We start from the raw sequence: 24,151 nt of genomic DNA on the forward strand, positions 1-24,151 counted from the left end.
GCCACCTGTATCTGGGTTTGCCTGCTCTAGAAGTTTCTGGAGAAAAGAAGTATGAGCCACTTTGGGGTCAGGATCACTGAACACAGGGGGAAGGTCCATAGGCTAGAGTGATGATTTCTCAAGCATATTCTGCCTGTTAATTCTCTCAAGTTTAGGTCACAATCGTTGGGGGTTATGGGGATGGGCAGGAGGGGATTTGGAGATAATTCTCAAATACAATAAAGTGTGGGAATCATTGAGAACACATTGAGAGCCACTAATCTAGGCAAACTTTTCAAGCATTCACTTTACAAAGAAGACTGAGATATCACCAAAGATATCCACACCCTAATCCCCCAAACCCATTCACCCCATGGCCAAGGGGAATAACCATTGCAGATGGAATCAAAGTAGTTGGTCAACTGACTTGCAAATAGGGAGAGTTCCTGGGATTACCCAGGTGGGCACAGTGTAATCAGAAAGGTCCTTCAGTGTAGCAGAAGGAGGCAAAAGACAAGAGTCGGAGAAGGCAAAGTGACTGTGGAGTCAGCCAGAGCAACACATGTGAGGCCTCAACCTACCAAAGCAGGCAGCAGGCAGCTTCCAGAAACTGCAAGAGGCAAGCAAACAGACTCTCCCCGGAGCCTCCAGAAGCACCACAGCCCTGCCAACACCTTGATTTTAGCCCAGTGAGAACTGTCAGACTGCTGGCCTCCCGAACTGTGAAATGACGCATGTGTGCTGTGTAAGCCACCACGTTTGTGACCATTTGTACAGCAGCAATAGAAGACAAATGGAAGACATGATAAATGTCTGTGCTTAATTATATTAACAAATGTGATATTAAAACACGATTGTGCATTATGGCTTCTAAAAAGTGTAAAGTTTAATAAGAGACTTCCAAGAACACATGGATAATTTCCACCTGTTAGATTAGTTCATATTTCTAGGCTTAATCTCTATCAATTCTCCCTAAGATAGATGTGCTGGGTATTTGCATGTTTTCCTGATTTACTTTGAAGGTCTATTCTCTGCTCTGTGGCCTGGAAGGCAGACCTCTATGGACAAACTTCCTCTCCCTCTGGGTTCCAGTTTGGTTCCACCAATGGGATGGACCAGCAGGAATCTGGAGGACAACCAGCTTGTACCTGTACAATCCCTCCTTAGAACTTGTGCTCTAGGTTCCTCACCTGCCTCACTCTATGGTGACTCCAAGGAAGAGATACAGAACTCTCTAGGGTCCAAGAAAGACTTTCCAGAGTAGATGACAGCCAAAGGACTCCCAAAAAGTGTCTAGGATTCTTCACCATTTCTTACATGCCTCCCCCGACCCACAATTAGGTTGTGAATTCCATCAGAAGCCATGATTGGGAAAGCAGAAATGAGAAGTCTAGAAAATGCCGGTGTGACTCAGTGATTGAGTGTTGACTCAGGAACCAAGATATTTTGGTTTGAATCCTGGCCAGGGCGCATGCCCAGGTTCTGGGCTCAATACACAGAAGTGGGCATGCCAGAGGCAGCTGTTGGATGATGTTTCTCTCTCATTGATGTTTCTACCTCTCTATGTCTCCCCCTTCCTCTCTCTTTAAAAATCAATAAAATATATTTTAAAAATACAACCCAACAATACCAATAGAAGCAATTTAATTTGAAAACCACCCTGGATTAAGCAATTTACCCAGTAATTATACATGCAGCACTGCTATATGCAAATCATATGCAAATGTAAATACGATCCTCCATAGGGACAGCTTTTTCATTGTTTTCTCTGGCTTCTAAAGCAAATCCAATTTGGAAAATAAAAATAGAAAATTACCCTGCAGTGGGATAGCATTCATTTATGCATCTCAGCACCTCTACCAATACCCCCAACAGCGCCCAGAAGCCTAACGTGATTTGTTTATGCTGAAGGACTATGTGACCTTGAAGTAAGCTTATTAGAATTGGTAAAGTACAAGGATATACCTACCTGTGTCTATTATGGACTTGAGAGGGTGTGTGGCCCCCTTGTCCAGAAAGCCAACCTATATTACCACAATCTGCCACCCCTCCCCCAGAGGTCCAGAGTAGATGGGTTTAGTTTCTTCTCCTGTGTCTTCACAGAGTACTGCTGAATTCATGGGTACTGAAGTCACGAAGGAGTGAGGGTAGGAATATTAATTGGCCTAGCATAGTGGTCGGCAAACTCATTAGTCAACAGAGCCAAATATCAACAGTACAACGATTGAAATTTCTTTGGAGAGCCGAAAACCGACTTCTGCGCATGGGCCACGAAGTTTCAACCCACTGTACTTGCGTGCCTGCATGTGGTATTTTGTGGAAGAGCCACACTCAAGGGGCCAAAGAGCAACATGTGGCTCGCGAGAAAAATTTACCCAGCATGGGCTCACAGTTTGCCCATCACTGGCCTAGCAAAACCCACAGAGAAGACAACCATCCAAGACCACAATCAACCACAGTCAGCCATGCTTGTATGCATTACCTGTGAACTTCAGGAGTCTCCCCACTCCTTATCCTCCTCGGCTTCCCACTACCCGGGTATTTCTTAGAACAAAACAACAAAGAGATAGGAAGAAGGCGGCGGCAGGAAGAGGTGGCAGGATTAATGTTCCTAATAAGGCTGCGGGACCTTAAAAGCTGGACCTCTCTGCAAACATTTGTTTCCTGCCCATAAACAGGAACACCATACACAGTCACTTATTTTTAGAAGGAAAAAAAAAATTTTTTTTTAAGCCCACAACTCTTCGTTGAGTTGTAGGTTAACATTTCTACCCTGGAGGGAGCACAGCCGCTCTGGAGTGGCAGGTCCCTTAGGGCGCTGGAGCAGGCTTACCAGGGCTGGGAAGAACCAGAAGAAAAGGTTGCTGTTGTAAGTGCTATTCACAGTGAGGAAGCCGGCGTAGCTCTCCATATTCTGTCCTGGGAAAGGAGCCACCGCACTCAATTGTCTCCCTAGTGAGAGAAAAATTTACCCAAGGATTAGAGAGAGATGATACAGGGTTAGCCACCTCCACCTGGACCGGCTCCTCCCAGGGGTCAAGTCTAGGAGGCAGTGATCAGAGAGACTAAGAGGGTGGGCAGAAGGGAGCTCACAGCAGGCAATCATAGCATGCTCTGGTCATCTACATACACAATTTAGCCAAGGACAGTGACATCTTTCAGATTTTTTTTTTTAATCCCCAAATATAATTTACAAGTGATGATAAGATTTTGATTAAAAGAACAATCACCTAATCTCAGTTCCACTTGAGGAAGGTAAGTAAGCCAAGGGGTACCTGGAGGGCCAGGGCAGAGGAAAGCCACCTGATGCCAGAGGAACAGCATAGTCAAGTAGCCCTCGGCCTTGGGAGGCCTGGATTCTGCACACTCCCCTCATCATGGAGGCCGAGGCCTGCCCCGGCCACGAAGGGACGTTTCCAGGCCTGTGGTGGCGGGATGGCTGAGGATGGCTGGGAGGGTGCGGAAAGGCAGACACTGAGACTGAGGTGGGCCTGGTGGCTGTTCAGAGGGAGCCAACTAAGTCGATGGGACAGTTGTAGAGGGCAGAGGTCTTATGGCAGCAAAGGGGCAAGGACAGTGGGGGAGGAAGGGAAGGAGGAAGAGTTCATATAGCTAAGGCCGCCCAGGAGGAGATAATACTGATAGGAGCTAACACTGGAAAGGTCACTGTACATTGAGTGGCAGGTATAATTATGATCCTCACTTGCCAGGTGACAGAACACAAGCACAGACAGGTTAAGTGACTTGCCCAAGGTAACACAGCTAGTCAAGGGAAGCTGAGGTTTAAACCTCTCCCACCCTCCCCTCTGCCTCTCACTGGCGAGTTAGTCATAAGGGGTGAGTGGAAGGGGAAGCAGAGATTAGGAAAGGAGTGGAGAAGGAACAGAAAGTAGGTGACAGGCAGCGTGGGGAAGTGGAAGGGGAAGTCTAGGTAAAGAGAGTCCTGTGGTGGTGGCAAAACTAGTGTCCCCGATAAAAACTAACAACTCAGGGAGAGCCATTTAAGTTTGAGACATATTAGTTGAGACTGGTTAGTGGATGGGATCAGAGAGGAAGCCTGATCCTTCACACAGTCACTGACTAAAGTTGCCAGTGTGGGTCCCAGGGCCCTCAGGCCCCGCAGTGCTGATGGTTCGCATGTCTTCCCTCCTGGGCATTCAGGGACAGCCCTGATAGGGAGCAGCAGCCACAGTGAGAACGTGTGCACTCAGGGAATCAGTGCAATCCATCAGGGCCCGGCCCCAGAGATGGCTGTTAACTTTCACCAGGACACCACTGCTCTGGGCCACAGGTTCCCTTTTCAAATGATCGGCCTCCTGAAAGGGAAACACATCCATACCATTCCCCTGCCCGCCCCAGCCCAGGTCCCCCAGCGAAGATTGCTTAATCCAACCTCGCCAGCTCTGCTCCTCCTCTTCCAATGAGACCTACCTCCCCAACGGAGAGAGAGAAAAAGGGAGACAGATGGATTTGAAAAAAAGAAAAGGGAGATAATTGGTTGACGCCTTCTTCCCAGCCATATCCTTCCCTCCTGCAGACAAGCTTCCCTCTCCCCTTCTTTGCTGGCCTGTCCATTAGCTTAAAGAAAGGTCACCCTCCAGGGTTGGGCAGCTATTAAAACACTTGTTTGGGGGCCATTTTTCAAATGGAAATATAACATGGTATTAGTTTCAGATGTGCAAACTGGTGATTGGACATTTGTGTATATTGCAAAATGACCATCACAGTCAATCTCATTAACATCCATCACTACACAGCTGTACGATGTTGTTCCTTGTCATGAGGACTTTTTTTTAGCAACTGTCAAACACGCCCTACCATATCATTAACTAACTGCTGTACATTACATCCCCACGATGGTTTTTTTTCCTCAATAACTAAAAGTTTGTACTTAAAAAACACTTTTGAAGTGTTTCTCACAAAGATGTTACTCTTCTGAAAATCAGAGACCTCTCTCCAAAAAGGAGGGCAGAGAACTGAAGATGAGGAGTTGGGGATGAATAAAGGTGTGAATCAGGAGGGATAAGAGAGCAGGAGAGGTTTTGTGAAAAAAGACAAAGAAAACAATGAGAACCGTCAAAGTAGAATGAGGAGAAGAGAAAATATAGGATGGACAGGAGATGGTGGAATCATCATCTCTTTGAGAGCAGTCCTGCAGCAGGTCCGCTGTCCTGCTCTGCAAATGACTCCGCTCAGCCAGCCTCCCTTTCTGAGCACCCTAAGTGGTTTCTCTACTACCTGTCCTTACTCAGGCTCATTTCCTACCTGCCCTTCTAGGTCAGAGGCTATGGGAAAGCAAGGAATTTGTCTAGTTTATCTTTGTATCCCTGGGGACATACCATGCTGACTTATATACTTATGGCACTCAATACATACTGTTAATGAATGACTGTGAATGCATGAATGAATGAATGAGACAAAACAGGCCACACTGATAATGCACTAGAATTAGCTTCCTTCTACAAAAGCCTTTTAGGGCAGAGAGGCCTTATTAAGATCTTCAGAAATGTACAGAAAAGATTTTTCTGGCCCACAAAAAAATAAAATAAATAAAAATTTTTTAAAAAGTGGTTCACCCTTGTTTCAAATATTAAACTTCCTTTAACTAAACCACAGTAAATAATTTAAAAAGTTTTTTCAATTCAAATGACTTTTAAAAATATTTTCAAGTGTTCTGTTCATCCTTCCGAGTCTATTAATGGAATGTGGAAAAATAAACCCCCAAGACGTAGAGGTTTCTTTCTTCCTGGAACCGTGACTCAACAACACAAACATTCAAAACCGTTACAGAAAGGGAAAAGGTCTCTTTGAAGTGATTTCACTTCCTCCTTGTTATGGACCGTGGTTGCCAGGGTTAGTAATTCTACCACATTCAAAAAGATTGGAGTCTGAGCACAGAAGAGCATGAACCAGCTAATCAGGGCAGACTTCACATTCACCAAGACTCAGGCCATCACCATGATGTACAGAGACACAACCAGACCCTCAGTACTGATAAATGGAGACCTAATAGCAAGGGAGCCTTTAATATTTGTGAACATGCTGAGTATGTGTTTGTGAACATGTTAAAATTTGCCTCCTAGCTTCATTTTGTTTCAGAGAGTTAGGATTTGGTCTAGCTGCAGAGAAAGTAAACATGCAATTACAATGACATAAAATGAAGCCAGCTAATTGGGGATGAAAAAAAAAAATGTATCTCATTTTTTTGTGAATGATTATTCATCCCCAAAATGTTCCATTGCAGCATCAAGACTCATGTTCCTAAGGTTTTGACAGACTCGATAAACAAAACAGATTTAGGAGAATGAGAGTTTCCTGAACTTTCACTGAAGATGATGAATAAAAGTACCCTTGATTATGTTATCAGGGTTGCATTTGAATGCCCAAATGTACCAGATTTTGGATTAGCCGTTTAAAATTCCATTCGAGATTCTGAGTGTGTTCCAGAAGATTACACAGTGACATTACATTAGATTTAATATTTTAAATATCATCACTCATCACATGAAGATCTATCAGGGCTGGCATAGAAGGACAGAACATGAAACACTCTCCCTCAAAATCTTTCTTTGCTACTTTGACCAGAGCTGAAATGTTCATAATCAAGAAATTCAGGAATGAGAGGGGTGTGGACAACCTCTCAGGTGGATCTCTCTACAGTCTTCATACTTGATGCTACCCTATGTCTGATACAGACATCACTTTCTCGTTATGTCTTTGTTTAAGCTGTTTCCTCACTCAGTATGTGCAGGCCCTTTTCTATTTACCCCAATTCTGCCCAATACCCTCCAGTCTGGAGCTGGTCACATAGTTCAGTGGTTCCTATTTCACACTCTGGAGTGAGCAGAGAGAGGTTTTTATTCCAGCTCTGCCACTTACGAGGTTTAAATAGCCCTGGGGAAGAGATTTAATTTCTCTGGGCCTCATTTTTATAATCTGCCAGCACTGCCTTTGCTCCAGCCCGAAGCCACCTTTCTGCCTCCCCATGCTGCCCAGAGGCCCAGAGCAGCTGGGATGGTGTGGAACACCATCACATCGCCATGCAATGATGCAAGCATCTTGCCCCCGGCTGTGTATACAAATAAACCCACCATCTTTGTTGGGTTAATTTGCATACTCACTCCTGATTGGCTGGTGGGTGTCACAAAGGCACAGTCAATTTGCATATTTCTCTTTTATTAGTGTATATATTTGGCCCCATAACTGACACATAGTAAGTTGTAAGGTTCCTATTAACCTTACTAAGTGCCCAGTGGTAGACAGACACTGTTCTAGTTTCATCAACAGAAGTGCAGGGACTCCACCACCAGATAAATGGCCTGACACACTCTCATTTTAGCTCACAATTCTGATAATAGATGATACAAAAGCATTCATATTTGAAAAAATCCCAATGAGTAAATAAATAAATAACAGAATATATTTTGGATCCTGTAGGATAATTGATTTTTTAAAAAAGGAAAAGAACTGCTGAGAGTACACCAGTGGTTTCCTGGTTAAACTTACCTTGTTTGAATTTCCCAGCTTCAACATAGGGAGTGAGAAGTAATGGCTGCCCTGCATCTCCCTTATTCGGCAGGGAAACCAAGGCATTACTGTATAAGGAGCGGAACAGCCCGTCCCCACCGGGGCAGAGCACCAGCAGGACCAACAGGACAGTCACCTTCCACATGGCACCAACTATTTCCTCGAGGCCTAGGATGGAAACAACATTCCACAAATGAATCAAAAGAGTAAATATCTCCCTCACCCTTTTACACACATGCACCATGGCCATTTACCCACTCCAAACACAACTGTGTGCAAATGCCTTTTGCTACCACTTAAGTAAAATAAATCCAATTCCTGCTCACCCTGAAATTAACTGTCTAATAGGGGGTTACACAAGGGATTTACTATGTAGCTGGAGAAACAGTTTATATTTACAAAACCCTGGTCTGGGAAGTAAATTCAATGGAGTTAATTAACACCTCAAGACAACAAGGGCTCAGTAACTGATCCCCAAATGAGGGGTAGTGACAGTTCATCCACAACAGGAGGGCAGACCTAGAAGAGCCTTGGCAAAGTGGGATGGGTGGAACTCAGGCAGGCAGGAGGAATGGGGAGGCATTCCCAGTGGGTGGGTGAGCGTGAGCAAAGGTGAGACCTCAGTTGTCCATGGGCACTCTGCAGGGAAATTTAAAATAAACAAAATGGATGTCTGGGTCCCTCTGCCATAGCTTACAAAAATCAGTACACTTTGCATCCAAGAACAGAAAGAAAGAAGGAAGGCCTATCTTTAGGTCCCTGCCCCTAGAGCTCCCTGATAAAGAAACTCAGGAGTTAGGCCTTAAGTTTTACTAGCACAAAGCTTTCCAAGGATATTCGAATCTGATGTTTGCTAAGAGTGTTCATCTGGGTTGATAATAGCAGGAGATTAAAATGGCATGGTGATTTCCCTAGCTTGTAAACAAACATGCAAATTGTATTTACAGTGAGCCTTCCCTTGTATTTTCAGCCGATTCCAATCTCTTAATAACTCCACCAGGAAAGCGAGATTATCACCATCATGATTAGATAAGATAATTTGCCTCCAAGGAGTGTTTTGTGCAAAGCAGGAAAGTGGAGAAGTCAGAACTACAGCTCAGCCAGAGTCAGTACTAGGGTCAGGTGGAGATGAGGGTCAAATCACATCTTTTTATCTAAAGTTTTGACATTTGGTTCACTATGGATTTTTTGGCATTGATTTTGATCCCCCCCCCCAAGAGTAAATTAAAATACTACTTATCTTGATTACTGAGTTTTTGGGGGACTGTTACATGTTACACCCAAAGGCAGATACCTCACTTGCTTCACCTTAATTCTGACCTGCTAAGTATTATGATGCCTACATCAGAGTTAGTAACTTACTGGGCATCACTGCTATTGAAGCATGGTCCAAGTTCTTAGCTCTAAAGTCTAGGTAAAGTATATGAAGTGAATAAAGACTCCACTCAGATTACTGGATGCAAAAAGAAATATGCAACCATGCAAATATAATGCCTGCTATTTGGTGCTTTAAAATAGCAAACTATTAAAACATCTTAAAAACACAAAATGGGCAAAAGTCTATTAACCACTTGTTTACCACGACTCAATTTGGCACAATATGAAAATACTGGTAGCAAATTTAAAAAGCTTTTTAGCCATACTTCCCCAACAAGATAAAAATGTATAATTAGAATTGGATTGAAAATGTAATCCTTGTAAAGTCTTTCACGGTTAATTTAATAGAATTCCCCATAATTGCTCAATCATCTATAGTATGTAACTAAAAAATGCTTTCACCTATTATTGACTATAATAAAGAACAAGATGAATTTAGAAACTTAAATTAGGTTCCCAAGAAGCCACAGGTAATGACTAGTACAATACTAATAATTTTTTAAAATTATGTGAATTTGTTACACTGATGTTTTAATAGCAGTTACTTTTAAGGAATGTTTGAAATCAACAATCTTACTCTAACCCAGGAAAAAAATATCTGTGGTATTAAAACCATAGTGGAAGAAGCTTTTCCAGTAAGCAGGTTTTTTCCTGGAGGCAGAAACAAGAAACTAATGATGCCATCTAATTTCTCAGTCTTCCTGCTGCAAACCTCCAGGCCCCTTTAATGGAAGCCATTAATATTTAAATAACCAGGCTAGTTACACAAGTTCCCTTGTGAGCAGATGTTGACTCAGAGATGTTCAAGAAAGGCAGAGCTGGTCTTATTTTAATTGACATATCTAATTCATAAAAGTAAGAGTTGGGTCAATTTAGAAGATCACATTAACATTTAATTAAACAACACTTAGTCATGGCTTCTCATGTAGGTGAATTAAAGCAATATTTTTCATTTCACAGTTCTCATTTAGCAGTCAGAATTCCTGAATTGTGTGCTAAGCTGTCATCTCTCTTAATGAAATGAAAGCTATTCCCCTGAATGGGAAAGTCCTTTTTTTTTTTTTTTCCATAACATCCATCTCAAATGTTTTTGCTTATCCTAAACTAGCCTGAATCTTTTTACTTATTGAACACATATTGAGTACTTTCTAAACTAATAAATCTTTACCAGAATCGACTACCCATAGAAAGTGAAAGAAAAAATTACTCACCATACGCTTTATTGTATGTTTATTTGAAATAATATGAAACATTGGCACTATTTCCAGTTCAAATATACCATTCTGAAGGATTCAGACAAACTGTTCCTCTTAAGAACTGTTTAGAAACAGAATAAAATCTAGGCAAATACAAAGGAATATTGGCAGAATCAAATAAGCTAAAGGTCAGAAGTTTATGATTTGCTAACGTTGTCTACTAAACTTTAAATATTAGAGTTGGAAATTGTATCCAATATTCAATATTTAATATAAACAAAGTTATTTATCAGAGTTTTATAGAATAATAAAAACAGTCAACAATGTAACCAACTTAAGTTTCTGTACACTGAAAAGATAAAATTATATACAGCAATTAATATATCTATGACAATGCTTTGAAAATATACTAAAATATTAGGTAAAGTAAAGCAAGCTATTAAATTTGGATAGGTGGTATTTTTTTTTTCCTTATTTAATACTTCTTAAGAATTTCTAAATCTTCTACAATAATTAATCTTATAATCAGAAAAAAAACAATTTTTGGTTTTGAAGACAAAGAGAAGCAACTGAGAGACACGGCAACAACAAAAAATGCGTGTTTCTTATTCCTTATTACTACCTGTTATGACCTCTTGCGTTTCCTAGGAGTCAGGTTCTGTTTGTTCTTTTATAATAGGTCCTTCTCTCCCTAACATTCTGAGAGGACGAGTCCTGACCTGCTGAAGCCATAGAACCTCGGAGACTCAGGGTACATGTCCTCCTTGGTCAATGAGAAGGCTCTGCATAAATGTGAGATGTGCTAATAACAGTTACCGTTCTTACATTTGTGTTTAATCCCACCTGAAGTAGAGTCTGTAACAGATGTGCATAGAGTTGGTACTAAGCAAATATTTGTTGAACAGATGGATCCAAAAAATGAATCATGAGATTTTAGACCTACATGAGATAATACATGTTCACGTGGCCCAGTTCTTTCATCTTACCAACCAGAGAGCGGAAGCCAGGGGATTAAGTAAGTGACTTGCTTAAGATTCTTCTGCGAGTGAGTAGTAAGGCCAAGCAATACTCAAAGCAGGGATTTGTGTATGGCTCAAATCCAATCTGCTTTCCACTTTCTTGTCCTTGGTTATAGTTACGTTCAGATATTCTGACTCTTATTGTCTTGATAAGATAATAACAGCCTGTAATGATCCTAGATCCTTTCCTAGACCAGTAGAGGATGTAGTTAAACAAATAGAAAAGAAACATTAATAAGTAAATCTTTCCAGGGAAATTCGGTTTTCGAAAGTTCATACTAAGCCTGCCATAACCGACTCAGTAGACCTTGGGCAAGACAGTGACTTCTGTGGGTCCTGGTCAGTGTGTTAAAACCAACAGCTAGAATTCCAGGAGCGGTGAGTACCAGTTGTGCAGCATGGCCATTGTTACAAACTATGCTATAAAAGTTTACCATTAAATAAGTTATATTGAAAAAAGCGTCATAATATTAAAACTCACCACTTCTAAATTATCCTACTTCATTTTCCTGTTCTCTGTGTCCTGGAGTTAAATTTTTCTGTATTTGTCAGGTGGGTGGATTACATAACAGTTTGTTAACAGGCATTTCTTTCCAGCTCTGTGCTCAGTGACATCTATCGACGGCCTTCAGTCAGCCATGATAGGAATATTTACACCACGGACATCAGCCAACACCACAAATCAGGGTTTTCTTGTCCCCCACACTCCCCGCCAGAGAACTGGTATTGAATATACACCTGCATGTGTTGGTCTCATGTTTCTTATTTTTAAAAATAAGCTGAGAACCACTTTCTATCAACTCAAATGTAATTATAATTGAAATGACCAACAGAAAAGGCAAACAGGAGCGTCCTGCCGAGTTGTCATCTGTGTGTGGAAGCAACCAATGACCTGCTTACACAGGCAAGGCCTTTAGGGAAGGAGCCCACCGCTGGAAGGTGTGTGTTCCACCAACGGAAAAGAAGCACACAGAAATTCCAGAACAAGGACTAAGCACAGAGCCAACATTTCAAGCAGCCCTGTGTTCTCTTCGTCTCTCCTCCCAGCTTCTCCATTTTAAATGATTCCAACTAAAGGGTAAAATTCACTTAGGTAGTAATTGTTATAGCCGAAATTCAAAAAGTTACATGGGTCCCCGTCACATGCTGAATTGGCGTTAATAGCTCCCAACACAATGAAAACATTGCCCCAAACAACAAAACCCGGCCAACTAGTAACAGACATTTCCACAAAATCTGTAATTTTTAAAAATAGTACAAGAAAGTGGTTCCTCTAGTTAAAAAAAAAGACTCAGTCACCTCTCAAGATTATTCATGCATATCCACAGCATTTGGATCCTGTGTTAAAGGACTCCTGTGCAACCCTCAATTAAATACCAACCCAGATCCCAAATCTAGGTATTTTGTGAAAAAGATTTCCATGCAAACAGGTGATAAAAGAAACCCTTTGTTTTGAAGAAACTACTATTCATTTTTTTATTTTGGCATCATTTTAGTTTCTAAAATTGATATTTGAAGTGCTCTGTTCTCAGAGAGGACACAGCACCTGACACATCTGGTGATGAGCAACTTTTGCACAAGTGGCACTGGGACCACGCCTATCGCCTACTCACAGGCCACCCCTCTGGCATCCCACAGCGGTATCTCATCTTGTAAATGAATCGGGAGTGCCTATCTCTGTCACCATACCCTTGGATTCCCAGGAAAGAGAGACAAACGAGTTATGTGGCAGGTAGGGAATGAAAAGGATCAGGAACCAGAGAAAATATTAACAGTGTAGTAGGACAATTTTACCTTGAAATCAAACTCTAACCAGAAGGAAAATTTGAGGGGGGGGGGGGGAGGGGGGGAAATAAAAAGTAGACATGGCCCAAAATGTTAACAGTTTTGAAATAGAAAAACAGAAAGACCATCCCCATGATAAAAGGCATTATCATGATAATGATACCAATAACTTCTATCAATTATTGAATGCTCCCTATGCACTGAAACTGTGCTAATGGTTTTATATTTTTATTTCTAAGCTTTATCCTGCAGGTATTATTATCTCCCATTTTACAGATGAGAAACCGAGAATTTATCTTACTTGCCCAAATACACACAGCTAATAAGTGGTAGAACAAGGAATTCAGGCCAGTCCTTATCTGTCTCCAAAGTCCATTCTACAGTCCCAATACCAGCATGTCCCAAAAGGTGCTACATGGGCCAAGATCCTCCTCCTTATCCAAGTAAGTTTGGAAGTACAACATACTCTATTCTCCCAGAATTAAATTATTATTTTGCTGAGAAGTTCTTCTGTAAATAAATGTGTTAAAACTTTATCCTAGTACTCCCCAAACCAACAAGATTTCATTAGAAGAGGCTTTTTTATTCTTGTGTAATATCTAAAAAAATGGAATAGAACACCATTCTGTGACCTTTAGCTTAGGCCCTCCCTGTTCCAAATGACCTCAAGAAAGTGTCTGGGCTAACAGTGCAGGAAACAATTTTCTGGGTGAAGCCAGCCTGGAGGAAGCGGTGCAAAGGTCCCGGCTGCAAACAAGCTTTGTTTGTGGGTTGACAGGCATAGAGAGGATGTAGGAGGAAGTGGCACATGAATTTAGAGGGTAGTCAGGGTCAACACATGTGAAGTCTTATCTGTATTCATAGGCATTCGTATTTTTTTCTAGTTTCAATGGGAGACCATTGGAGGCTTTTAAATAAAGGAGCAATACCAGTCTAATTAGAATTGTGAAATGTGAAATGATCACTCTGGTTGTTACCCAGCATATAGACTTTAAAAGAATAAGGATTAGGAGGCTGATGTGATAATCCAGGAGAGGTGACAGAGGCCGGGGTCAGGGAGTATCCATGGAGGTGGTGGGAAGTGGTTAGCTACATTTTGAAGGCACATCCATGAATATTTGTTAATAAACTGAAATAGAATGGAAAGAAGCAAGGATGTCTTTTGCCCAAGCTGGCTGCATGAATTATGAAAAATTGAATTGTTTTCCCCCAGAATATATATGGGAGTCCTTCAGAATGGGACCTTATTTGGAAATGGTATCTTTGCAGTTGCCGTTATGACCCCATTCTAACTTAATTAATGAGGTTGGAGTCCAGCGAGTGATGGGAGGGTGGTACCAAGTGGGATTGGGAATCAAATCATGGGGGTGTTTGGGCTCACTTCTTCCCAGCTACGCTGTTTCCATAAATGGTGAGGCTGGCCTCTTGCCTCCTTCTTGCTCACTCTACCAGGTGGGGGGAAGAGGTGGAAAAATATCTGATGATAAATTTGGGGAAACTGTTAGTCTCAACTTCCTTGTCACACAGGAAGCAGTGTTTTTCTCTCTCCTCCAGGTGTGAGCCTGTGAACAGCAGGCTGTGGGCTTTAGTCCTTGGAAGCCCATTGTTCCAGAAGTAAAAGCTCCAATTCAACCCATCCTTTCTCAGTAATCAAAGTGATCTATTGCTATCCACCTGCCTTGCTCTTTTGTCTTCTCAATTTCTCCAAAACTCAGGCAATGGAGAGAAGTTTGCTATTTTGGGGCTCCCTCACAGACCTCAACAGAATGGAATTTGGGTTCTATTCTGAGTGTAATAGGCTGGAATATTTTTTTTTCAGTGTACCCCAGTGTCTCTATTATGCTGCAAACATTTCATCATACACGTAACTACACAAAGGCATGAGTAATAGTATCAGCATCACCCACATATCCAGAATTTGAAGCCCACACAGTATGGCTTGGCCACTCCAGCCCTGAAGGTAGAAGAGTTGATCCACAGAAATAATTTCTAAAATTAAATCAGCTAAACTATCTTCACAGGATGATCATATTCAACAAAGTCACATAAGAATGAGTTAGTGAGAACAAAAGGATAGAAAACCAAATCCCCTCATTACGTATTTTAAAATCAAGTGTGTAGAGTATCCAAAGCAGAGACAACAGAAAAAGCATGGAAACACCTCTATATCACTCCTATCAGCAGTTTCTAAAATCAGAAAAGCTATTTTTTCTCTTTGGCTTGCTGCATTCTGACTTCGGTCCATACCATCTTTCCAAAATCATTAATGATCTCCATATCCCCAAACTCAAAACAAAAGTTTCTGCCATTATTTTAACTGATTTATCTGACACAATGACATTATCCTTCAGGACAATTTATCTTTGACTTGCCTTCTGTAATCTGTGCTCTCATAGATCTTCTAGAAAGTTCTCCTTCAGAGTTCCCTCTTCCTCTGCCTTCCCTTAAACACTGAGATGCCTCAGATTCTCTCCTTGGTCCTTTCACTCCACTCTCTCTCCAGGGTAATCTCATCGCTTTAAGTAGCACCTTGTACTGACACCGCTCCGAATAACAGCTCTTCTTAAAAGCCTCGCTTCATCCATCCAACTGTCTGCCACACATTTCCACCCGAGGCCCCATGGGCACAGTGAACGCAACTTGTCAAAGTGGAATCTAACCCTTGTGCTAAGACATAGTGAATTGAACACATTTACTTCTGCCCCCTCATAAAACTGCTCTAGAGCGAAGTAAAGACATTTTTAAAAAGGTATAAATCCTAGGGCCCATGAGAACAGGAGAAACAACAGCACATAAGTCAGGTCAAATTTTACTGTCGTGAGGTGGAAAGGGAACGAATAGTGTGCAGAGAATAAAAGCAGACTATAGATGAGGCACCAGCTAATTCATGTTACAAAGCCACAGAAAAGCCCAGACATTCTGAGGGCTGGAGACTGCAGAAGGCAAAGGTGACACAGGGCTGCAGAGAAGGATTGGTCCAAGTCTGTAACAGCAGGCAAAGGCTCAGATCCCACCGCCCCCTGCCTGGCTCTAACTTATTTTGTAAAACACTTATTCTTTGAAAAATGAAACCAGGAGAACTCTAGACTTGGGAATAGTACATACAGTAAAAACTGGGGAAGAGGCACCCAATTGAAAGCTGTCTCCACACTGACATACCCTGAACACTCCCCCTTGAACTTGAACGTGACCTGAACCCAGGCCTTGACCACTCAGCTCTAAGAGCTGGCAGCACATACTATGTGCCTCCATCCTTCATCCTGCACAGGAGCCTGAGGACTCCTCTTTGGGATTACTGAAACCTCTTAGAAAAAGGGCCTAGCAATACTGGCATAAGAGGTCTTCCGTGGAACTTCTCGGTCCTGCCAATTAATTCCATGGAGCCAGGGAACTGCTGAAAAATCCCTTGGATGCAGCAAAACTTACACTCAGTGACTTCGTTTTTCATATTTAATATGCAACCAGGCTGCAAAGAACCACTGCAAATTGGAAGGAAGTCTCTATTTTAACAGAAACCACTTGAACAACAACAACAACAAAACAAAACAAAACAAACAAAAAAACACCTCAAAAGAAACAGTAATGCATGAAATGGGTAGCCCTTCAAAAACAACAAAAAAATTATTTGAAGGAATAAGAGTAAACGTTGCATTCACTAACTAGCAGAAAGTTGTCTTGAAAAGAAACAAAGAACAAGAACACACTCCTGAAAATTAAAAATAGGGTAATAGCAGTTTTAAAATTTTAATAAAAGAAGGGACAAGAAAATCTCCCAGAAAATATAAGGACAAAAATGTAAGAGGAAAAAAGGTCAGTAGGAGATTTGTTCTGAAAGACCGATATCTGAGTAATGGGCATACTATATTAAAAAATAAGGCAGATAAAATTCAGGGGAGGAGATTATTAAAGAATTAGTACAAAAACATTTAGCATAAGTATGGACATGATTTGCAGAATTAAAGGGATAACAATTTTCCCAGATCAAGGCATGGAAAGACATGGAACAGTTTCCAGGAATAAAAAGACTACATAAACTGAGAGCGAGAGAGAGCAAAGAACAAACACTAAAAGAATCAAGAACCAAAATGGCACCAGACTTTTCAAAAGCAGCTAAAATACATTGCAGGGAGGGGTGGGCAACAGCTGCTAAATTGTAAGAGGAAAATGAATTTTAAGCTAGAATTCTATACTCAGCCAAACTATCAAACAAGTGTAAAGATAAAGAATGTTCAGGTGTACATATGATTTAAAAATTGGTTCTCATATGCCATTTCTCAGAAACCTAGCGGTAAATGTGTTCCACCAAACTGAGGAAGTAAAGTAAAAAGGAGAATGATGTTCCCAGGAACAGGGGAACTAACAGGACAGAGGTCCCAGGATGACAGCTCTACCTAAAGGCCACTGGAGCAGTGAGGCAGAGCAATCCATAGGAAAGGGTCAAAGAAAAAAAAAAAAAGCATGTAACTAACTACCTCATGCATTTTTGTGAAAAATCATATCCATAAGGATACTACAGTTCTGTCAGCAGGCTTGGACAGAAGTCCTGATAATTACATAGAAAACTAAAATCAGAAAAGAGGCAATTACTAACCCAATGAAGAATATCAAACTGTACAAGAAAGGTATTGCAATGAGAGCATACTACTTAGCTCAGCAATGAGCAATACTTACATAATAAAGTCCTCAACTGGAACAGATTTAGCAACAACAACGAATTCTGTAACCATTGGTCAGGATAGAGGGTAGGCAAGTTGAGTTGTAAGTTCAGTAAGAGTGATAGGTTCTCACCTTAATAGACAAATACCTCAAGTTGAGTTTTTTGAAGTACAACTCTAAATCAAGAAAGAGTTCAAGAAATCAAGAAATAGATTAGGCAGGTTACTGAGAAATTTGGAGGTAAACACAAGAAGAAACAGGGGAAAGCCTGGGACAAGACTTCAGAGATAAGAGCAGTGTGGAGAGTAGTAGAAAGAGGAATACATTTTTTTTTTTTTTTCCCCATGAGAACGGTACTATGACTTGGCTTTTTCACCCATGGATGTGAATTATGTTGACAAAAATCAAAAGTAGTTAACGGTAACTCAAAAAAGTAAACTCATTACCTTCTTCCCTAAATATGTCTCTACTTCCCTATTTCGTCTTGATTGGAAATACTCAAGCTCTGAAGCTGGACATCCCAGATTGACTGACTCCTCTTGCTGCCTTTCCACAGCCAACCAACCACCACTGCATGTCTTGGAAGTTTTTCAAATTCTTCCTCTCCTCTCTAACTCTACTCCCAGGTATGAATCTAGGTCCTTTCCATTACTTACCTGGACCAATGTGAAACTCCAAGCTACTACCTAACTCTGACTTTAATGCCTACTTGAATGACTTCCCTACTCTCCTTATTCGCTGTTGCCTGTTTTCTTGGGCTGTGGGTGTTACACTTTTCCCAACTTTGTTGCATGGCAATAGGTAACCACTACCTGAGGCAAGATATACGCAGAGAGTAAAAGTGCTAAAGAGCAGGAAGAAGCCAGAGAAATCATGGAGAGGCGATTGCAGGGAATGTTGGAGGTGTGCTGAGTCTTCACTCTCCAGTAACGAGAAACTACCTAGGGCTTCATATTTGTGAAGAATAATATGGCCATGGTGCAAGGATGGACTTCAACTACAAAGACAGAAGGGAGATACACTATTGAATGGGCTTTATAATAACCCAGAAGAGAGATGATGATGCCAGGCCGGAGATAGTAATAGTGTAAACAGGGAAGACTAAAAATAAATAACTAGAAGGTAAAATTAGCAGAACCTTGTGAGTGATGAAATATTATATGCTGAAATAGAACAGAATCTAGGATGATTCCCAAATCTGGCTTAGATGGCTGGGCCTAAGGTGGCATCATTAACTAAGATTCCTCACTATGTGATTTTTGTGTGAAACAAATGCATTAGTGCATTCGTGTGTGTGTGTGTGTGTGTGTGTGTGTGTGTGTGTGTGTAAGAGACAGAGAAACAGGGAATACCAGATCCCTGAGAAAGTGGAAATCAGCTCCCTGCTAATGACACCGATGTTCCCCACAGAACACCGACAATGCTTCTACACACCGAGGCCTCAGTGCCAATGCCCGATGACTGACAACCCTTTCTTTTGAGCAGTCCTGGTTTCTTACCTAAGTGCCCGAGCCCCACTTGTTCCTTCCTCTCCTGAACAAAGACTGCTGAGTGGTTAGCTGCTGAACTGCCATGGCTACATAACAACAGCCCATCCAGGGCCCCCTCTTCACTGGCACACAGCCAAACCTTTCCGAGTCCCCTACTACCTACATCCCTGATCCTTTGACCTGGTGTCTTCCTTTGCTGCAATCAGGCTAATAAAATGAACAGTGTCATTGTAAGTGTATCCCTGGTAGTTTTTCATCAGTGAACGTCAACATGCCCTTGAAAGGTGTGCTGAGACCAGGTAGAGAAGTTAGGGAGACCACAGCATACAGTACAGAGAGAAGAGGCAATAAATCCAGAGGTCAGGGCAGCTGCTGGCTCTCTTATTCTGAGACCGGCCCCCATTCCCAAGTGTACAGAACTCTTTCCCAAACCAAGTTAATTCTACAGACATTTCAATCCTTAGAGGGAGAGAAAAAACCTTATTTCTGGTTGGTTTGCTGATTGATAATACTATTCTTCATCAAGAAAACCAGGCAGAAAATTGTTTCATTTTCAGAATTAGCTATGAGTGTCACTTTCCCTAGGTGTCAAATATCAACTTTGCACCATGGGGTCCACACAGGCCTCAGAATGGGTTAGTCTTTAACTTTCTACATTTCTTATTGCTCAACTCTGCCCAGGCACAATCATGTTTCCTGTTCTTTTCAAACACAGCGCGTCCCCCACACTCTTTTCCACACACAGTTTCCTCTCCTTTAATAGAATTCAATTCTGGGCAGATGATAAACTTTATGAGATACTTTGCTAAAATTCGTGGAGTCAAAGGTGACAATGATATAATACTTGCCTTCACGGAGAAGAGACCGGCACAAACCCAGCAACTCCAGGAAGACTGGGCATGTGCTAGACCAGTGGTCGACAAACCGCGGCCCACAAGCCACTTGCGGATCTTTGGCCCCTTGAGTGTGGCTCTTCCACAAAATACCACGTGTGGGCGGGCACATACAGTGCGATTGAAGGAGTACCCTAATTAAGTTAATAACAATGTACCTACCTATATAGTTTTAAGTTTAAAAAATGTGGCTCTCAGAAAAGAAATTTCTATCCTTGTACTGTTGATATTTGGCTCTGTTGACCAATGAGTTTGCCATCCACTGTGCTAGAATAGGGTACAAGAAGCTCAGTTCTCCAAGCCACTACAAATCAGCACTGTACTCAATTCAAGTTCTCATGGGTGATGACCTCACTCTCAACCCAAATCCTATATTGCTCAGTGTGCAACTGGCCACTTTCGATTTCAGGAAATAAAATGGAGCACAATCCTTGTGTCTAACTGAGTTGATGATAGAGTCAATACAATCTTGCTAGAGGCCCCAGATCCTATCCCACACTCTCTACAGTCTCACAATGGAAGGAAAGGAAGGAGAAAGAAGAAAGTGGCCACAGATATGTAAATGAGCAGGACCATGGGAAAAGCAGAAGATTGATGGAATTAAACACACAAGTAAACAAAACTAGAGCTTTCCTCTAGTTCACTCCGAAAGAACTCAACAGAGGACTGGGTGTGTGATCTTAAGAAGTAATGAAGTGAGTGTTAAACTTAGCTGCAGGAGTTGGCATTTCTGAGGGAGTCTGACAGAGTTCAAGGAGTGGGGTGGAAATAAGAAAAGGCCAGAGGGCAGAGCTAATAACCAAACTGAGGGGCCACACTAGAGGGGCACAAGAAGGGCCCCATGGGTGCAAACATTTAACATGATGCCTGCACACAGTAAGCATGTATGTATTTCATCTCATGTATCTATCTGTCCACTCAGAACAGAAGTACTTCGTCTAAAGGTACTTTAGGTATCAGAGCCACACTTGAAGGTAAATAAACATGTTCTCTCTTGTAAGTGCACTAGGCTTCCTATTAAGAATGGGGCAGTTCTGTGGGTATTTGGGTGCTAATAAATGGGTATATGCTGTTTTCTGAGGCAGTAACTAAGCTCTCCTTCCCTCACTCTCTTAGTTCTGTGCATACCAGAGTAGCATTCAACACTTAGTGTTTCCTCTAACAAATGGTATGCTTCTGGAAACATAACAAAGCCATTAACAAAATACTGTCATGCTGTTTGCTTCTGTGGGAGGCACTCAGACAGACGTTGTGAGCAGAACAAGGAGATGGGCCAGGTACAGAAGGTCACCAGGGCATGCCTAACAAAGGACAATTGTAGGTGGGACCTCTCCCCCAGGGCGAATACCTCCTGCAGTTTGGATCCCTGACCTTTCCTCCCTAGAGATAACATCTAGGCCTCAATTGTAGTTCAGTTTCAGACCCAGAAAAGCAGCAAAACCAGCCAGAGCTACCCGAAGGGCCAGCCCTATTGAAGAGTGAAAATCTCCACCCTTAAAACCCTTAGGAGGGAGGACCCAGTGTGATCTCCCAGGGGCAGGCCAGTGCCTTTCCCTTCCCTCTTCCCCCCTCCCCCCTTCCCTCTCCTTCTCCCCCTTTCTCTCCTCCTCTATGTCCCCCTCCCTGCCCCAGGCATGTTACTGTTAGCTTCCTCACTCCCAAGCTCCAAGGGCCCTTGCTTTACCTCCATAACTCATTTCCTAAGCCCATTTCTTCTAGGAATTTCTTCTTCTGTCTCTGATTTACCAAATAAATGTTCTCTTTCGGTTTGGATCTTGGCTCTGAATTCTTTCCCAGCCAGAACCCAAGTATCAAGGCAGCTAAACCCGGGTTTGGTGTGACTCCCTGGTCGGACACCTGGTGCCATTCCCACTGCCCACAACACTCCTTGTTTTTATTTGTTCAAGGGGAGTGAACTGGTAAGCCCGGTGGACTTGCTTCATACTCATCTACGTCATTTGAACCTCCTGTCAGTCAAAGCTCACTTATCTCTCAGGCTCTAACATCAGGCCAGTAGAAACCCACACAAACTGGTTTAGAAGCTAGATTCACATATATTGGGATCTGCCGTCCAAAACAGCCAATTCCTTAAGAAAGAAGAATAAAATGACTTCTTAGAAAGAACACTGGCATTCTATATACAGGGTTTCCCCTGGGCTTAGGTTAACCTGAGGCAGACGTCTAGAAAGCCCAACCAGCCCAAGGGGCTTGGCAACCACACAGGCTTTCATATGCCAACAAAGCCAGTGCGTCTACTTTAAGAAAAAAAAAAGTTCCGGTTCCTATGGAAACAACTCTCTTAAAAGTTACTTTTCAAGTTAGTAAAATTTCTTTGGATCTCTTTTTCTCCTAACATCTTTGTTCTTTCTCATCACTCATCACACACAGTAAAAAATAGTTGTACATTAAGGGGAGAGGATGTTCAGAGAGGAATGGAGAGGGAGAGAGAGAGAGAAACATCAATGATGAGAGAGAATCATTGATTGGTGGCCTCCTGCACGCCCCCTACTGGGGATCAGCCTGCAACCCAGGCAAGTGCCCTGACCAGGAGTGGAACGTAGGACCCTTCAGTCCTCAGGCCAAAGCTCTATCATCCACCGAGGCGAACGGGTTAAGGAAACAATTGTCTTAAATGTGCAGAGACTAAGGTGTAGTGAATTCAAATAATCTGCTCAAGGTCACCAATTCATAAAAGGCGGAGCTGGGATTCGGACCCATAAATATGGCAAAAGCCCATTTTCCCATGAGACCAAGTTGACCTTAAAGGTACTGGCGCTCCCATTTCTCTGCACATCCCACTGGCTCCCAGAGGCCCCTGCCAGGCCCCATCCACTCACTGGGCAGGGACTGTCGCCTGTCCCACGCCCCTGGCGTCCCCCTAATCCCACACCCCAGAAACAATGGTCTCCCTGCTGTGCCTCCTTCCTGCGCTCAAGCCAGCTCTCCTTTTGTGGGGCGCCCTCCACTCAGAGGCATCCTCCGCTCCGCTCCTCCGCAGCACCCCGGAATCCAAACCCCCAAAGCGGGCGAAGGAGGAGACGGGTTCCTGCCTCACACTGAGAGCCACGGAGAGACCCCACCGCTCCCTGCTTCCCCGAGGGGAGGAGTTGCTCCTGGACGTGGAGTCGCCTCCAGATCTGGAAGAAACCCGGGTCCCGGCGCCTGGATCCCGCCTGGCCTGGCGCTTTGGGGGTGTCCCCGGGGCTGGGCGTGCAGGGGAGAGGGTCAGGCCTCCGCAGACCCCGCCCTGGGAATCGCGAGCCTGCAAGCCCACCCGTCCAGTCCTCGGTAGTGTTCCCCCGCGCTTTCCCCCTCCCTCTGGGGCCCAGGGTTCCAGGACCACCCGCCCGCACCCGCTGGGTCCGGGAACGTGGAGGACCGCCCCGCGCCCGCACCGCGCACTCACGCTGGGCCGAGCGCTCCTTCCGTCCGTGCGCGCAGCCCGAGCCCGCAGGTCCCCAGTCCGGTCCGGAGGCCACACTGCCCTCCCGGCTCCTCCCAGTCCCCGGTGCCCGGCAGGGCGCAGCTTTTAAGGGCCCCTCTCAGCGACGCACGTGACCCAGGTTTCTGGGACCCAAGGTAGGACCCCACCCTCCTCCCCCGCGACCTGGCCTCGCCCGGGGAGCACTTCCCATCCTGGGAGCAGCCTGCAGTCCGGGGGGAAGGGGAGGAGGATCTCAAAAATGAAAGGAGGAAGGTGGGCACAGGTCAACGCCCTGGGTTTGTTCCTCTGTGCGTTGTGATTTTCTCTCCTGCCTTTAAAAAGCCGCTGTCTGAGACTCTCCGCGCTGTATTTGGAAATCATTGCCTTACAGGCCCCTTTGCTTGCAAGCTGAGAGTTTGCATCTGGAAACCCAGAGGTGTTTCACTCCCGCCGTTTACAAAGCCCAGGCGCATTCTTGGATGGTCCACGGGCTCAGCGCTAACGGAGAGCAGCCAGCGCCAGCTCTGAGTGCTGAAAGCTTTCTCTGCGTTACCGCACAGGAATTAGGGCACCCGCGTGTGCTATGACCACAATTAGCCCCATTTTGCAGGCGGGAAACTGAGATTGAGAGGTTAGGTATCCCATTGAGAGTCACATCTCTTGTAAGTGACCTGAGTACTTATTAGTAATGACCATCACTGGGCGCTGGGCACTGAGCCAGACTCTGGGGGAAGACAGAATGCAAAGGTATTGCAAGCAGAAAAGACAAAACACACAATTCTTCCCATGTCCAGGTCCCGCAGAT

The 24,151-nt window shown here is 43.3% G+C and overlaps 1 protein-coding gene across 2 annotated transcripts in view; it reads right to left on the minus strand.

Annotated features, from left to right (window-relative positions):
- CPVL (carboxypeptidase vitellogenic like) overlaps positions 1-23,546 on the minus strand; it is a 96,377-nt gene extending 72,831 nt beyond the window's left edge. Inside the window, exons 1-3 of one of the 2 annotated variants that reach the window (XM_084897027.1) lie at positions 23,329-23,546; positions 7,486-7,674; positions 2,813-2,931 (exon numbers count right to left, since the gene is read on the minus strand). In XM_084897027.1, coding sequence (XP_084753153.1) covers positions 2,813-2,931; positions 7,486-7,651 — 285 coding nt within the window. In that variant the 5' untranslated portion in view covers positions 7,652-7,674; positions 23,329-23,546. Of the gene's footprint in view, positions 1-2,812; positions 2,932-7,485; positions 7,675-23,317 lie in introns of both variants that reach the window. The other variant, XM_084897028.1, reaches the window with a different exon arrangement.
- Between the last annotated feature and the right edge of the window lie 605 nt (positions 23,547-24,151).

The sequence above is a fragment of the Pipistrellus hanaki genome (genome assembly GCF_964339955.1).
Source record: "Pipistrellus hanaki genome assembly, chromosome: 10".
NCBI lineage: Eukaryota > Metazoa > Chordata > Mammalia > Chiroptera > Vespertilionidae > Pipistrellus > Pipistrellus hanaki.